This window comes from Vitis vinifera, chromosome 14, assembly GCF_030704535.1.
Source record: "Vitis vinifera cultivar Pinot Noir 40024 chromosome 14, ASM3070453v1".
NCBI classification, from domain to species: Eukaryota; Viridiplantae; Streptophyta; class Magnoliopsida; order Vitales; family Vitaceae; genus Vitis; species Vitis vinifera.
The window spans coordinates 24,479,738-24,498,203 of NC_081818.1; the positions used below are offsets into that span (position 1 = coordinate 24,479,738).

The window sequence follows — 18,466 nt, forward strand, 5'->3', positions numbered from 1 at the left end:
TTCAAATAAGTTGTTCTTTTGAATTTTTTGGGAGTTTTAATAAAATTTAAGTCATCAACATGTAATACAATAATTGCAAATTTGATTTTTGACTTCTTGATTAAAATAAATTGGCAAATTGAATTATTTGCATGTGTCAACATTCATCCATATTTCATGGTATGACATCCTTATCAATACTAATTATGTCCATGATCACTTGAAAAGAAAAAACATTATGAATAATAGTGTTATTTTGATCCAATTTTTTCTTGGTGAGCCATTGAAATCTCTTCTTTTCAAGCATAATGTTCCTTTAGAGGCAAACCTTTTAATTTGTTTCTTGTAGGCCTACTTGATTTTTTGTCTCTTTATGGTGACCATCTCAACTTGAAAGCAAGTGATAATTTCTATGACCTTTTTCGAATTCTAAACTTTTCAAGAGTTTCAACATTTTCATATATTCTTCTTAGTATTTTCCTTTATCAAGGAATTGTATCATTTGAGTCATCTATTTGTTAATTCTCAAGTAGGAACAACAACCCGTGTTGGAGGATTTTTAGCTAAGATATATAACTTTATCCATTTCTTTGTGTTAATAAATGCATCAAATAATTTATTTGCAAGACATTGCAAGTGAATGATCCTCTAAGCTTCTAATTCACTTTGATTTGATTAAGGATCGAGATAAGATGAAATTGATGCATTCAGAAATCAACTTTTCTTCCCTCGATGATTGGCAAACAGTTTTATTAAAATTACAATTCACAAAACGTGTTGTAAAAAAGGATCACTTGTTAGGAGTTTAAGATGATAGATGAAGAATCAAGACCCTACATAATAAATCTCAAATCTTGAAAGGAACCCATTTTAGTGTTTTGTGTAGGTGCAATTGATGCATATATTACACAATTGAAGATTTGTACATAGGAGATATTTGATTGTTTTCCGATTACAAGTTGTAAAGAGTAGTATTTATAGTCAAGTGCAAGTCAAATTTGGATTAAGACCCTACATAATAGCATATCCTAGGCATAAAGTAGAAAATTTGGATTTCATAAGGCGTTGAACAATCAATTAGAGATATGTAATGAGGAATTAATCCAAATTCACATATAATGGTTAACAAATATTTTGGATGTAAATTCACCAACATTATGTACACATTGTGCTAATTAGATAATCCGTAAATTGAGACATAATCAAATTTCTATGCAAGGAGTCTATAAAATACAACATTGCTAGTAGAAAGTAAGCAAAGTGCAACATTATGAGTAGAAAGTAGACAAAGGAGTGACCACCTAGTTGAGGTATCTATTAAAACCTTGAAATATCAATGACCCTAAAGATGGGTGGATAAGCTCGCATACGTCCCCTTAAAATTGTTTTAAAAAGGCTATTGACTTGTAGACATTGTAATAACAAATGATTTAATGATCAATTTACCTCAAAACTAATAACACAATACAAATCATTGGCTAAAAGAACCTTCTAATTCTTTAAAGGATGCCTATGAGAATTGATTATGATAGGATGTATCATAAAGAGGAGCCTAGGAAGTCTATAAAACAAAGCATCAACCAATGTCACAATTTGTAAATAATTTACATATGATTTTACTAAACCAATTTATGGAACGTGTTAAACGATTATGTCATATTACCCATATGATTATCATGATCATCTTAAGTCATCATAAACTAATTATTAAACATGTTCGAGTTTAGTAAATTTTCAACATTTGATGCATTGAAACCCAACAATGAGATTTTGGTGTCATGACTCCCAACATACATAGAGCAACATCACTAAGATTCTCCTTCAATGGAGATGAAACCAAATACAGTCATTTTTATTTATTCATCATACCAAATTGTAGAGCATCTAGTTTATTTTAGTTCAACCTTTCTTTCTTTCCACACTTTGCAAGATAAAGAACATAAATCTCCAATATAGAAGACAAAAAAATTCAGAATTAAGGAAGGCAGAGACCACCACCATCCACACAAACCCAACATAAATGTACAAGTAGTAGTATTGTCCCTGTAAACAGAGAGGAACAGCAAAGAAAACCAGTATTCCACTTTAATAATATAAAGATTTATCAGACTAATAAAAAAAGGGAAAAGGGAACACACCGGACACAAAAATTCCCCAAACCACACACTATATGATAAGCACAATAAGAAGAATGACCACCACCAACACGACAATTGCCAGCACCCACCAACACTGTTGAGAAACAGGTATAGATAATGTAGTCAGGGCGAAATCAAAGATTTTAACAAAATCATGAAAAAAAAAAAACTGGAACAGAACATTCAGATTCTGAAAGAAACTAGTAGAACACTCGCAAACATTTTTGCATCTTTTCCACCTAGAACTTATGATATACTTAAAGGCTTATACTATCATGACACCTTTCTGATGTAACCTTATGAAAATGCCTTTGGATACCCAAATTTGAATTTGGGAGTTTAGTCCCTATTTGACAACTCTTTTTAAAAACTATTTTCTCTTCTTTAGAACAAAAAAACAGGAAAACACTTTTGACAATAAAAAACTATTTTCTATTTTTTGTTCTCGAAAATAGAAAACATGGTGTTTTCAAATAACATCATTTAGTTGTTTTCAATTGTTTTTACTTGTTTTCTAAAGACTATTTTAAAAAATAATTGTACAAACATGAAGAATGATTAAAAATAAAACACTTGATATAAAAATTATTCTTAAAATATATTTAAAAACATTAAAAATAGGTTAAAAACAAATTAGGTCCAAGGAGACTTACTTTACAAAACATTATATAACTATTCTCACAAACTGTTTTTGAGAACTGTTTTTGAAAACGGTTACCAAACAAGCCCTTAGTTTTTTATTCCAAGTGAAAAATGAATATTCTTACAAGCAATAGTTTCTTAGGGCTGGATATGGGCCCCCAACAAATCTACCATTGTAGGAAGAAACAATTTAATCTCTTAGCATTTTTTCATGGAATTGATTTTTTTTTTTGATAAGTAAAGAGAAATATATTAAACAGAAAGAGGAGACACCAAACTAGCGCCCTCTAGGTATACACGGAGTATACAAAAGCAGCCCACAGACTCTAAACCAAGGAAGGGGAAAGAACAACCCCTACCCTTACTTAAAGCCTAGCCACTCAAAAAAGCTAATAAGAGAACAAGAGCTCAAAACTATAAACACCCTAACCCAAGACCACAAATTACATACAAAAGAATGTTTCAGCCTTCGGAGTGAAAACACCTCATCCCCAAAAGCCAACAAATTTCTTTCATTCCATACTGACCAAAATATACATAAGGGGGTCATTTGCCACTCCTTTTTATGGGTTTTCCCCACAAATGCTCCATGCCATCCAAGGAGAGTTTCCTTAACTGAACCAGAGAGAACCTAAGCCACACCAAAGAGAGAAAAAAGAAGATTCCACAATGCCTGCGTCTTAACACAATGAAGTAAAAGGTGATCCACCGTTTCTGCTTCAGAAAGGCAAAGAAAACACCTATTTGCTAAAGAGTACCCCCTCCTCTGGAGTTGCTCCAAAGTTAAGATTTTGCCCCAGGAGGCTTCCCAAGGGAAGAAAGCTACCTTAGGAGGCACATACGCTCTCCAAATACTATCATAAGGGAACAAAGCAGATTCTCCAGAATAGAATAAAGCGACTTGAATGAGAAATCTCCACTTCTAGATGTTGTCCAAACCACCTTATCCTCGTCCCCCCTTTGCACCCTAAAGGCTTGGATTTTTAGCATAAACCACTCCACCATCTCAATTTCCCAATCATTAAGCGCCCTTGAGAAAAACGGGGTCCAACCATCCCCTACACCATCTGGGTTCCACACATCCAATACCCAGGCATCTTTAGCCAGGGAAATGGCAAATAAAGAAGGGAAGGACTCGCAAAGAGGCTCATCTCCACACCACTTATCCTTCCAGAATCTCACTCTCCTACCATTACCCACGCGGTAGGCTAAACTACTATTCATACCTAACCACTCCTTTCTAATAGCTTTCCAAAGCCCTACTCCATGCCTCCCACTTACGGCCCGCGTACACCATCCCCCCTCCTCTACACCATATTTGTGATTGATCGCTTGCTTCCACAAAGCCTCACTTTCAATGGCAAAGCGCCAATTCCACTTACCCAAGAGAGCTTTATTCATCAAAGCTAAATTTCTCACCCCCAAAGCACCTTTCTTTCTTTCCAGACAAACCAAGTTCCACCTAACAAGATGTGGCCTCTGTTCAAGTGCACCTCCCCCCCACAGGAAGTCCCTCTGAATCTTCTCCAACCTCAGCCTTACTTTTCTGGGCAAAAAGAAAAGAGACATGAAGTAAATCAGCAAACTAGATAGAGTGCTCCGAATTAGGGTGAGTCTTCCCCCTTTTGATATATATTGTCTCTTCCACATAGCCAGCCTTTTCTGAAACCTCTCTTCAACACTATCCCATACCACCTTTGATTTGAAGGGTGCCCCCAAAGGCAGACCCAAATAACAGGAAGGCAAACCACCCACTTTACAGCCCAACTCCAAAGTCAAATCCTTTATATCATTCACCCTCCCCATCGGAATAAGCTCACTCTTCTCCAAGTTAACTCTCAACCCTGAGCAAGCCTCAAACCACATGAGAAGCCAGCTTAGATTCATTAACTGATCCTGAGACTCCTCACAAAACACCAAGGTGTCATCCGCAAAAAGCAAGTGAGATATTAGAATCCCTTCTCCACCCCTACCTCTTACTCTCCACCCTGATAAAAAGCCCCCACTAATGGCTCTTCTCATTAAGCAACTAAACACCTCCATAACTATCACGAACAGATAAGGGGATAGGGGGTCTCCTTGTCTCAAACCCCTTGAACTTTGGAAAAATCCGGAGGGAACCATTTATAAGAATAGAGTATCATACAGTAGAGATACACCACTCTATCCACTTAATCCATCTCTCCCCAAAGCCCATTTTTTTTAGCACCGCCAACAAGAACTTCCAACAGACGTGATCATAGGCTTTCTCTATATCCAACTTGCACATCACACCCCCTTGATTGCTTTTCAACCTGGAATCCACAACCTCATTTGCAATCAAAACTGCATCAAGAATTTGTCTACCCTCCACAAAGGCATTTTGGGGTTCCGAAATCACTTTTCCCATTACCTTCTTGATTCTATTTGTCAACACCTTGACCAATAACTTGTAAAGGCTTCCCACAAGGCTAATCGGTCTGAAATCTTTCAAATCTTCTGCACTTCCCTTCTTAGGGACTAAAACCAAGAAGGTGGCATTTAGAGATCTTACAAATCTGCCCCTTTCATGAAATTCTCTAAAAAAGCCCATAATCTCACCTTTACCACATCCCACCCAAAAAGCCAAAACGCCATGGTAAAACCATCTGGCCCCGGGGCTTCAAATGGGGCTTCATATCCAAATACATTTGAAATATATTTGAAGAATCTTCAAGGCCTTCAAATCTTTAAAGCCTCTTTGAATTATCAAAATCTTCAAAGGTTCAAAATATGAAAATACTAGGGAAAAAAAAAAAAAAAAAAACTCTTCTATCCAAGCAAAGGCTGCAAAAATTTAAATACATCCAAGATCAAATTGATTAAGTCCTCAAGCAAATGAAGGTTGCAAAGGCCCAAAAAGCTTCTCTTACCTGAGATCAAGCTGCTCAAGCTCCTGACCAGCATTGTTCAAGTCAAGTTTCAGGAGCTTAAGGAACCTTTTCTACAGTTGGACCTTAATAAAGCCCATCAAGGTTTGGAGCAGTTTGTCTTGCAGTAAAGAAGCTTTTGCAACCTTAACTAGGAAAATGCTAACAAGGGCTTCGACATAAATGATCTCAGATAGAAGAAGCTTGGTACCAATTTGAATCTTAAAGAACTTGACAACCAAGGTGTGGAGCAGTTTGTTTTGCATTCAAGAAGTTTTTGCAACCTCAACGAGGACAATAGCAATAATGGCTTCAATAGCTTGATCTTAGAAAAAAGAAGCTTCACGGATATTTGAATTTTGAAGATCGTGACAACTCAAAAAAACTTTCAAGCCTTGAAAATCAAGAAGACTTTGAAGATCTTTGAAGCATTTTTTGAATCTTGAACATGTTGACAACTAACAAAAGCTTTCAAACCTTGAAGATTTTCTAGACTTTGAAGAAGATCTTCAAGGCATTCAATATTTTCAAAGACTTTGAAGAAGATCTTTGAAGCATTCTTTGAATCTTGAAGATCTTGACAACTAAAAAAAGCTTTCAAGCTTTCAAGCCTTGATGATCTTGAAGATTTTGAAGAAGATCTTCAAGCCATTCAATATCTTTTAAGACCCAAAGATGCTCTAAGAACCCGAAGCCTTTCACCTAAAGAAGCTTGGAGACCTTTCTCTTGAAGAAATTTTGAAAACTTTCAAAGAAGCTTTTCTCTCTCTCCAACTTTGCATCTTTTGAATTGTGCTTTGAAGAATTAGAGTTTTCCCCTACTTATAAAGGTTAGAATTTGGGGTAGGAAGACAATAGCCCTTAATTTTTTTGAGGGGATAATTTAATATTATTTAAATAATTAATAATTTAATTTAATTATCTAAGTGTCTAAATTTATTTTTTATTTAATCAAAAAATAACTTATGTTCCTATCGTGTGGGCCCTTTGTATACATGTCATTTTTTGTTCATAGAAATTCATACCATGTGACAACTTCTAATTGGTTAGAATTTGATTAACTATACACTTTATTTTTATTTTTTTTGTTGGTGCATATTAACTTGATTTGTTCCTTTTTTTATTATTATTATTATTTTATTTTATTTTTATAGGCAAACAAGAGAATATATTAAAAGTGCCAAGAGAGCTAGCACACGAGAGTCCACAAGACGTATACAACGGGCACCAAGAGGTAAAGCAAAAAAGAGAGAAGACAAAAAACTACTCCCTCCCTCAATAGAAAACTGGCCAATCTATAAAATTCAATAAAGACAGAGAGCCTTTTTTTTTTGATAGGTAAATAGAAGAATAGATCCAATAAAGACAACGAGCCTTTATCTATCTACACCTTGAGCCACAAATAGAGATTCTTAAGGAAAGTGCTTTTGAGACTTTGATCAGGCATCTCCTCAATATTAACTTGATTTGTACATATGGAATATCATAAAAGTTAAATTTCAAACACTACATGAAGGAATTGTCTGATCACAAAAATTTCTTAGCGTTGTGTACAAATTTTCTAGTTAGCAAGCAAAAGATGAAATTGAAGTTCTGTGCCTATATCAAGTATTCTAGTTGTAACCTCTCCCTTTCAACTTTATTTAGTTTTTGGTTTTTCATCTTCAAACTTACAAAAGATACCTATATATCTTACCAGAATGAAAGATGCAATTATCTATATTAATACTTTATGGCCTATTTGATGGTGGAATGAGAACTATTATTTGCTTTCAGAAAGACAAACAAAAAATAACACAAAGAAACTTATTTCCTACCGTGGTTTCAAAAACTGTTTTGGAAAACATTTAAAAAAAATGAACATTTTCACTATCATCAATTTTGAAAATGAAAATGTTCTTTTTCATTTCTGCGACCAAACAAACAATAATATTTGTGAGAGCATCAAAATTTAGACAGCCTAAAAAGGTCCCTTTTCCCAATTTCATCTACTGATCTATTTATGGTGTATCTATAAATAGAGCAAGTGAAGCAAGCCAAAAACTGTGTTAATATTTTATATTAATTGGATGCAAAGGTGTTCACTACTTACCCATGAAGATCTAGATTTCACACTTTTAGAAGCCTTAGAAAGCTGTGCTGTAGCTTGTGTTGTTGCGGCAGAGGAGGCCTCGATATTTGAGTGAATGTCATCTGTTATAATAAAACAAATTACCTTTAAGATAAAGCAAAAGCAGAAAGCTCCATAGTTGGAAAGAAAGAAAAATAATCCTTTTAGTGAGTATTATGAAACTTACCAATGACCACACCCTGCTCATGAACTAGAACAGCTAGGTCCCTAAATATCTCATTTGCCTGTCCAATTTGATCTTGTATCTCCTTAATTCCCTGTTCTCTCTCCTCAATTATGGCCTCATTGAATGCAATTTCATTTCCCAGAAATAGTACCTCTTGCCTGCAAGTATTTTGTTTAAAAAAGCTGATTGTGATAGGAGGTTTTTCCAAGTTGCCCAAAACAAATAATAATGAAGTGCCATAAAGTAGATTGGATCAATATATCGTAAGGTATATATGCCGGCTTTAAAATGCTAGAACTACATTTTAAAATAAGATGCAGCAATGCTAAGTTCATATTGAGAAACTATGAACCTGTTTAGAAGCCATCCATACTCACTAACTTTAATGAACAGATATAGACATAAATTGAAACTTTAGAATCTTATAGCAATCTATTCAGAAAGGTCAAATTCATAGTGTTCTTGCTATAAGTGTCCAGTGTCAACTAGATCAACAAGCTATACTTCAAGAACATACCATTGAAGTTCACCATGAATCTTTGGGTACCTATGATGATGTTTGTTGATACTATCATTTCCCTCAGCTTTGATAATTACCAAGTTGCCTTCTGCCAAACAGTTTCAAGCCTTTTGGTCAAACAGTTTAAACCAGATTTAATTATCATCCTACAGTGCTTCCCTCTTCTTTTTTCTTTTAATAAACACCTCCATGAGTTCTTCATCTTGGACACCTTGCTATTTAAGAAGGTGATACGGAGCCCAGCTATAAAAAGGTGTTTGGTCGTATGCTTTTTTTTTTTGATAGATAAACCCACAGAAAATATATTAGAAAAAGGGTGCTTAAGAGGCAACCCGAAGCATACATGGAGTATACATGAGTCACCAAAAGGCAAGAATAAAAAAGGCAAACATTCACCAGCCCTCAACAAGAACCCAACCAATCAACAAAGTTAATTAAAGAAAAGGGTCCTACATCTAAACAAGACTTACCCCAAGACCAAAGATTACAAACAAACGAATTTTTCATTCTTTGAATCGACAAATCTTCATTATAAAAAACTATCCTGTTTCTTTCCTTCCAAATCATCCAAAATAAACAGAGAGGAGCTGCTAGCCAAGCCTTTCTATACTTCTTGTCCACAAAGGAAGCAAGCCAACCTAAAAGAGTGTCTCTAAAGGCCTAGCCGTAAGCGGAAGGACCCAATTAACACCAAACAAAGTAAACACGAGATCCCACAAAACCCTCGCCTTGGAGCAGACCACATCTGAAAAAACTTCTCTATGATCTCCATACAAAGTTGACCTTGGTCAGGAGTATGGTTCTTATGAAGAATGGACTCCTACAATTTTGGGACCGCTACAATGTTAGAGACTTAGGATCATCTCTCCTCAGACCAAAGATTAACCAATATAATGGACTTAACCCATGAACAATGTGGTTGATTAACCAAACTACAGGCATGGATATAAACCAACTAACGGTTTTTAATAAACATTGACGAGTAGTTGGCTTCATGCTTCCCATCATCCTTTTCATTCTCAATGAAGCAACTAGGAATTGGAAGCAGAAGACAGAGGGAAAAGGTACCCAGTTGACCACGCTTCAAATGGCATAACAGAAGCTGAAGGACCTTTTTTTTTTTTTTTTGATCAGTAAGTGATATATGTATTGATAAAGAGACGCTAAAGAAGCGACTCAAATAGATACAGTATAGAAAAAACGACTCACCCCCTTACAAAAGAACCCACCCCTCTATGAAAGCACAAAAAACCCTCTTCCTTAATACATGCACACCCAATCTATAAAATCTAATAAGGTCGAAGGACCATCTTTTATCCACACTTTGGTTTCTGACCATAGCAAATACACAAAGGAAATTTTCAGCTTTTGTATAGATAGCACCCCGTCCTCAAAAGCAATTGAATTTCTAGCCTTCCAAATGACCCAAAACAAGCATAACGGTCCCAAAAGCCACGTCACCTTCCTCTTCTTGCCCATAATGGAACCTCTCCAACCTATTAGAGTTTCCTTAACCGAACGCGGAAAAACCCAAGAGACTCCAAAAAAAGAGAGGAGCAAGGTCCACACCTCCCTTGTTCTTTCACAATGAAGGAGGAAGTGGTCAATTGACTCCCCGCACTTTTGGCAAAGAAAGCACCTATTTGCCAAAGCCCAACCCCTCTTTTGCAGACGGTCCAAAGTTAGGACTCTATCCCACGACGCCTCCCACACAAAGAAGCTTATCTTGGGTTGAGCATAAGACATCCAAATAATCTTTGAAGGAAACCAAGCTGACGACACCGGCTGCATTACCCTATACAAGGACTTTACCGAAAAAACCCCATCCTTTGATTCCACCCATCTCACCCTGTCCTCCTCATCCATCCTCACCATCTTTCCTTCCAAACACCTAAGTAACCTTCCCACTTCTTCCAATTCCCAATCATTAAACGGCCTATTGAAAGTAGGAGTCCAACTTCCCCTCCTATCCCCCTCGGCTGTCCACACTTCATTTACCCATGCCTCTTTTGACGTTGCTATGGAAAATAAAGAAGGGAAAGTCTCGCTTAAAGGGCTGGTACCACACCACTTATCTTTCCAAAACCTCACATTCTTACCATCCCCCACCTCATAGCCAAAAAAAGGGGTTACAAATTGTCCGACCTTATTTATAGCTTTCCACAAACCAACCCCATAAGCCTCCCTAATCTCACAAGATCTCCATCCTCCTTTCTCCTCCCCATACTTCCTTCTAATCACCTGATTCCATAAGGCCGTTTTCTCGTTAGCAAAACGCCATGCCCACTTTCCCAGGAGAGCCTTATTGAACAAACCAAGACTCTTTACCCCCAACCCTCCTTTACCTTTATCATCACACACAATCGACCACCTTACTAAGTGAGGTTTCTGCTCAAGAGCGCCTCCTCCCCACAGAAAATCTCTTTGTATCTTTTCCAGTCTTATCCTAACCGCCCTTGGAATTTGGAAGATGGACATGAAATAGATTGGCAAGTTGGACAAAGTACTCCGAATTAAGGTAATCCTTCCTCCTTTTGAAATGTACTGTCGCTTCCACATAGCCAATCTCCTTACAGCTATACAGTTCCCCAAGTTTGAATGCTTATTTATAAAGAAAATGCATACTTTCTATCCACTTAAATCTTCAGATTTGTCAGCATTGCAAATAATGAGCATGTTTATGGTTATTTTTACTAAATAATTCGAAGTGAATTGAACTTCTGCCGAATCCACCAAGTTCCTTTATTTGTGCATTTATTTATTTGGATTTGATAAGTTCCTGATAAGTTGGGCAATCCTATTAAATGGAAAGAGAAATACTAAATGAACACTCAAAATTTTTTATGACAATACCAAGCTCTGAAAACTCCACTCAAAGAATACAATGCAAATCATATTTTATATGAATTACAATCTTTAAAATTGATATCTTTTGAGACACCAGTAATTTATGATAAGCAAATTCCAATTACATCTTTAAGTTTAGATGAGATGCCACAGAGAGATGAAAAAGATACTGAAATCTCTATTAATAATAACAATTAAATCTGATTTGCCGGGGTAATCAAATACTTGCCTCTTCTGTCCTACTAGAAAAGGCTGGTTCTCCTGATCCATATTAAGTGCCAAGTACTCATCAGAGCTGGAGCTGTGTTTGGAAAGCCAAAACATATTAACTATAAAACCAACTGATGACATCAAGAAAGTAACTAATTACTGAAATACAAAAAGGAACATGTATCTATTTTTACGCTGGAGGTATGGATGATGGAGCAGAAGGCGAATAAGTGGACTCGCGCTCAGCAGCAAGCTGTTGAACTTTCTGGAATTCTTGCAAGGTAGTTTGAAAATCTCTTGCAAGCTTTGCATCCTCAACTTTCTTACTTGGCTGAAGAATCGATCAAAAATAATGTTGGACATTTCAATCAGGAGTTAGAACACACAAAGCCTTTTCATAAATAAAAAAAAGCCAATCAAGGCATATTGATGCCATTTAGAAACATGTGTAGAGAATCCGTGAAGAATCTTTTTTCCTTAATTAGAGTTTTTGGTTATAATTGTATATTAGCTGGCTGATTTGATTTATTAGTCAGGATATTATAGGAAATTAGGTGTATTAGCTGTAGAGATACCTTAGTCCTCATAGTCTAGCTGGTAGTCTCAATTTCCCTTTTTTATTCTTAACAATACTGTGTATATATTCAGCCCTTATATAAAAATTTGGATTTCTTTTCCTAAGAAAACCACATGGTATCAGAGCCGAATATTTGGCCAGAGAGTGAGTGATATCGTCACCTTCCTGAAAGAGAGATGGCAGAGAAAGGATCTGAGGTAGGAGAGAAGCTGGCGGCCATTTCAAATCCCTCTTCGACTGAAAACCCAGCGATTTAGATAACAGCCCTTAAACTGAACTGAGAAAATTTTCTCCGATGGGCACCATCAGTAAGATTCTTCATAAGTGGTAGAGGCAAGATGGGGTATTTGGATGACACACACAAGCCTGTTTTGCCCAAAGAAGCTGGGTATCAAACCTGGTTTGTTGAAAACTCAATAGTGATGACTTGGTTGATCAATTCTATGGAGCCAGAAATCAGCCAAGGGTATATACTTTACAACACAGCAAAGGAGATTTGGGATGCAGCTAATCTAATGTACTCAAATCTGGGAAACGACTCTAAACTCTGAGTTGAGTGAGAAGGCAAGGGCAATTCAGCAAGGAGACTTGCTGGTAATGACCTATTTCACTTCTTTAAATATTCTGTATCAAGAAATTGATTTGTACCAGGATATTGTGTGGAAAAACCCGGAGGATCATGCCACATATCGAAAGTTGATTGAAAAGGAAAGAGTCTTTAAATTTCTTTCTGGTTTGCGATATGAATTTGATCAAGAAAGGGGCAGGATTTTGAGTAACTCGCCCATTCCATCTCTTCGGGAGGTCTTCAACTCGATAAAGAGAGAAGAGAGTCGCATAGGCTTTATGATGAGTGGACTGAAATCAACAACAACTGAAACATCTGCATTATCAACAGCAAATCAGCCAACTGCAGGAAACAAAAATATTGGAGCAAATTCGGTCTATGTTGCAGGGAAAAATGAAGGGAAGAAGGATGACAAGGATAGTATATGGTGCGACCATTGCCAAAAACCACGACACACAAGAGATAGCTGCTGGAAAATTCATGGGAGACCAGTGAATTTACCCCAGAACTTTGGCAAAGGTCATGGCTAGAATAATGGTGGTGGAGGACGAGGCTGGAACCCAGCATTAGGTGGGGGCCGAGGCTTTCAAGCAGTAGCAGATTTTTCAAAACAGACCAAGCACAAGGAGATACTGGAGTTCCAAACCCTACCAAAGAGCAACTTGAGCAATTCTATAAGTTTATATTCTAAAATTCCCAAAATGCTACTTCTGCAAATTTGGCCCAAGTAATTTTAGTACAACCCTTTCTACTAAGTACTTGAAATCTGACTCCTGGATCTTATAGATTCAGGAGCAACCGATCATATGACTGGGAATTCAAGTATGTTTTGTTCTTATACTCCTTGTAATGGGACTCAAATGGTAAAAATTGTCGATGGTTCCTTAACTAAAGTAAAAGGAATAGGCATTGTTCAAATTTCTGAGAGCCTGAGTCTCAAATCTGTATTACATATGCCTAACTTGTCTTGCAATCTTGTTTCCATTAGCAAACTTACCAAAGACTTGAACTACATTGCTAATTTTCACCCAAACCATTGTGTTTTTCAGGATCTGTGTAAGGGGAAGAAGATTGACAATGCTAGGGAGGTTGATGGACTATGGATGTATCTTTCTTTGAAAATCAGCCTTACAACACCCAAAATTCTCTTCAGGGGGAGATTAGAGGAGAAGAGAATTTTTGGGAAGTATCCCAAGGAAAGGAGATGGGGGAAGAGATAGGAGAAATTGGAGGAGTTCTTGAGATAGGAGAAATTAGAGGAATTCTTGAAAATATTTCAGTTGGAGAAGAAAAAAAGGGAAAGAGCCAGAAGAAAAAATTGAGAAAGAGAAGGAGTGCATTACATATTCTAGGAGAAGAGGAAGAAATCCATATCCTCCTATAGAGGGTCAATCTTCAACTCTGGCAACAGAGCCGAACACTCGGGTAAATCCAACTCCTCAACCCTTATTTGATGATCTAGATTTACCTATTGCTCTCAAAAAATCTAGTCGATCCTGCACACAACATCCTATTGCTCAATTTGTTTCGTATGGTGCTTAAGGGGCTCATTTAGAGCATTTACCACTAATTTGTCTCGTGTTAGTATTCCTCGTGATATTCATGAAGCACTGCAGGTTCCAGAATGGCAGGAAGTAGTTAATGAAGAGATGAAAGCTCTCTTTAAAAATCATACTTGGGTAGTTACTAATCTTCCAATAAGAAAGAAACCAGTGGGGTGCAAGTGGGCGTTCATAGTCAAGTTCAAAGCAGATGGAAGCATAGAAAGACATAAAGCAAGACTGGTGGCTAAAGGTTACACCCAAAACATTTGGTATTGACTACCGGGAGACCTTTGCCCCAGTAGCAAAGATAAATACAGTGAGAGTTCTACTGTCTATTGCAGAAAAGATGGATTGGGCTCTACAACAACTTGATGTAAAAAATGCCTTCTTACATGGTGACTTGGAAGAAGAGGTGTTCATGGAGTTGCCACCAGGTTTTGAAAATCGATTGGGCAAAGGAAAAGTGTGTAGGCTGAAGAAATCTTTGTATGGCTTGAAGCAATTGCCAAGGGCTTGGTTCGAAAATTTCACTCAATCGGTGAAAAACATGGGATATACTCAGGGGCAGACCAACCACACGATGTTTTACAAACATTCTTGTAATGGTAAAATAACTATTTTGATAGTTTATGTTGATGACATTATCCTCACAAGAAGTGATGAAGGAGAGATGCTAAGATTGAAGAAAGCTTTGGCACAGTCATTTGAAATCAAAGACTTAGGAAACTTGCGATATTTCTTAGGTATTGAGGTAGCTTGATCAAGAAAGGGAATTGCCCTGTCTCAAAGGAAGTATGTTCTAGATCTTCTTAAAGAGACAGGCATGTTAGGATGCAAACCTATTGACACCCCAATAGATGTGAACATCAAGATGAGTACTCATATAGGAGGTAAGGAGGTTGATAGAGAAGGATATCAAAGACTAGTGGGAAAGTTAATTTACCTCTCACACACTCGTCCAAACATTGCCTTTGCTATTAGTTTAGTAAGCCAATTTATGCACAATCCCAAAGAAGATCATCCACAAGCAGTATTTAGAATCTTGAGATATCTCAAAGGGTCTCCTGGAAGAGGACTCTTATTCTCTAAACAAGACAAGAGTTTAGATGTGGAAACTTTTACTGATGGTAATTAGGCAAGTTCTATAGATGATAAAAGGTCTACCTCAGGTTGTTGTACATTCCTAGAAGGAAATCTAATAACGTGGAGAAGTAAGAAGCAAGCAGTTGTTGCGAGGTCTAGTGCGGAAGCTAAATTTAGAGCATTGGCTCTTGGAATCTATGAGCTTATTTGGATAGTCATTGATGAGTGAAATGAGAATGCCCCTAATGATACCAATGAAGCTCTATTGTGATAATAAAGCTGCCATTAGTATTGCACATAACCTAGTTCAGCATGATAGAACCAAGCATGTGGAGATTGATCGACATTTCATCAAAGAGAAGATAGAAGTTGGGCTTATAAACTTGTCTCATGTTTCTTCAAGTAATCAGGTAGCAGATATATTAACAAAAGGGCTTGTTGGACATCAATTCAAGGAGTTCATAAGCAAGCTAGGAATGAAAGATATCTACCATCCAGGTTGAGGGGGAGTGTAGAGAATCGGTCAAGAATCTTTTTTCCTTAATTAGAGTTCTTGGTTATAATTGTATACTAGCTGATTTGATTTATTAGTCAAAATATTATAGGAAATTAGGTGTATTAGCTGTAGAGATACGTTAGTCATCACAGTCTAGCTGGTAGTCTCAATTTCCCTTTTTTATTCTTAACAATACTGTGCATATATTCAGCCCTGTATACCAATTTTTATATATGAAAATTTGGAAATCTTTTCCTAAGAAAACCACAGTATGTTCTAACATACCCAAAAAGGAAAAAAGAAAAAGGAAAAAAAAAAAAGTTTAAGCACCAGCAAACTAACTCAACCAAGCTGGGTTTCAAGTTGACCCGCAATAAGCAAGCAACCAGATGAACCTAAATTCCTTATAATCAGTACCAACTAAAAATAAGTCAACAAAAGTATGAACTCATTTTCTTTTTCCTGCAAAATACAGTGAGTTTATCTAAAAAAACATACACATCTTAAACTTAAGTATCCGTTTGGATACACTTCCTGTTTTTTGTTTTTAAAATTAGAAAATAGAGCCTTATATTGAAAAAGTAATGTTTTCAAAACTATTTAAAAAAATTGAGGTATCAAAAAAATTTTATTAACACAAAATTTAAATTCTCTTAAAGTGATTTTTAAAGATACAAGGTAAATCTATATTTTTTGTACAAAATGTTCTACTTTTATATAGAAATTTCTGATTTTAAAAACAAAAAATGAAGTGTAACCAAACAGATACTCAATAAATCTTTTTCTAATGCTTCCCCAAATTTATTTCTCTTCTCTCCCCTATATAAAGAATGAAGCATTTGAAAATACATAAATTTTTCAAACAACTATCATCATATTTGATTCTCTTTGCATTTTCCCAAGTAAACCAAACAAGAGATTTTGAGTTCTTTCCATAGAACTCTCCATGATCCAGACAGCCATAAAGAATGAAGAATTTGAACATGCACGTATTTTTAACAGTTTTCATTGTATTTTATTTCGCTTAGTACTCTCCATGGTAAATCAAACAATAAATAGAGTTTGAGATTTTGCACTATTTTTTGTTCCCCCTTTTCTTAGTTTTCCGAATATTTTACGAGAGAAATTTAATTAATTCATCCTTTTAGTTGCAACCCAATTTTTTAGTAAGCTATCTAAGGATTTCCATTTTAACCTTGTATGGTATCCAAGTGCAGGCAATCTATAAACAGTAATGATCCTACTGTTTAGGGTTGGCAAGAAAACCTGCTCCACCACCCCACATTACAAAACACCATAAGATCAAAACAAATCAGTCCAGCTAGGGATTCAGGACCATCGTAAAACCAATAAGAGGGCATCAATCCTCAAAGTTGAGGATGAGAGCAGCAGCAACAGCCACCAGAAGCTGGAGTATTTTTCTTTCTTTTTTTAATCATTAAAAGAAAAAAAAAAGAGGGAAGGACTAAGGTGTAAAGTAAAAAGGAGAAAGGGAAAAAGAAGAGGGAGATACATTGACATTGGCAGCATGATCGGATTCGCTGAGGGATTTGAGCTTAGCGGAGGTCTCCTTTACCAATTGCAGTATCCTTTGCCTCGAACTATGCCTGCGAAAGAAACAACCGATTAGGCTGCTAATCTAAAAAAGGAATAATAATAAAATTAAAAAAAAAAAAAAAGGAAGAAAGATGAAGAAGGGAGAGCAGACAGCTTCTGACGGTGATCAGGAGTGTCCTTGGAGGTTCCGATGGCATCGACGAGTCGACGAAATCCGGCGACGGCAGTGTTGATCTGAAAAATGCCGGCGGCGACGGCCTGGGAGGGGGAAGTTCGAGAGAGGGAGGAAGATGAAGGCTTTGCTCCATTTTGAAGATCTTGGAAGCTCATTTTGCCGGCGGTCTTCCCAATCCCACTGCACCGACGGATCAATGATCCATCCAATGACTATAAAAAACAGCAGATTCGGGAAGAGAAGTAGGAGTGGGTAGCAGTGGAGGTGTTAGTCCAATCAATTCTCAATTAATGTGAAAAAGTATGCGTCTCTCCCCCGCTAAAACTCTAAGCATTACGAATTAATCAACGGTATTTGATATTTGATGTTGCTTGCTGGGAGTGGGGACCACCTTGTTATCTTTCCCCTTCTCTTTGTCTCCGTTTTGCCTTTTCCACGGGACATCATCTACCTGTCCCTATATATATATATTTTTAAGATTATTTTATTAAAAGCATGAAATAATCCTAATTTTATAAATATAACCTTTCACATATTTTAGGGTTATTTGATTAAAAACATCCTGAAAACCCAATTTTAAAAATTTAATCCTTTTATCATTAGTATTATAATTATTTTTTTTGTAAAAATAATCATTTTAAAAAATATATATATAATATAAATATTTGAAATAATTAAGGGTATTTAAGTAAAAAAAATGGATTATTCTTGAAACAAAAATATGAGAGGATAAATTCACAAATATAAAGGTATTTCATTTCTTTGAACCAATTATTTTTATATTTTAACCGATCCATTTTTGATAAAAACATTTTTCATTTTTTTCTTATAAAAATAATCTTTCTTTTCTAAAAAAAAAGGTCTTAAATAAAAATAATATAAATATTAAAGGACCGTTTGGTATTTTCCAAATTTAAATATGAGAAATGTTACTTTCATAACATT

At 36.1% G+C, this 18,466-nt stretch overlaps 1 protein-coding gene across 1 annotated transcript; it reads right to left on the reverse strand.

Annotated features, from left to right (window-relative positions):
* Positions 1-1,810: 1,810 nt before the first annotated feature.
* On the reverse strand, positions 1,811-17,958 carry LOC100254896 (syntaxin-22). The gene is made up of 7 exons (XM_002277838.5): positions 17,498-17,958; positions 17,303-17,396; positions 11,716-11,852; positions 11,541-11,612; positions 7,945-8,102; positions 7,740-7,840; positions 1,811-2,211 (listed from the first exon to the last, which is right to left on the reverse strand). Exons 1-7 carry the CDS (start codon positions 17,674-17,676, stop codon positions 2,146-2,148), a joined length of 807 nt encoding a protein of 268 aa, XP_002277874.1. The 5' UTR covers positions 17,677-17,958; the 3' UTR covers positions 1,811-2,145.
* Between the last annotated feature and the right edge of the window lie 508 nt (positions 17,959-18,466).

Coding starts and splice junctions, on each gene's coding strand:
- LOC100254896 (XM_002277838.5), bottom strand. CDS start 17,676: ATGAGCTTCCAAGATCTTCAAAATGGAGCAAAGCCTTCATCTTCCTCC. Junction 17,397..17,497: donor CCTGATCACCGTCAGAAGCT/GTCTGCTCTCCC, acceptor TTTCTTTCGCAG/GCATAGTTCGAGGCAAAGGA. Junction 11,853..17,302: donor ATCATGCTGCCAATGTCAAT/GTATCTCCCTCT, acceptor TCGATTCTTCAG/CCAAGTAAGAAAGTTGAGGA.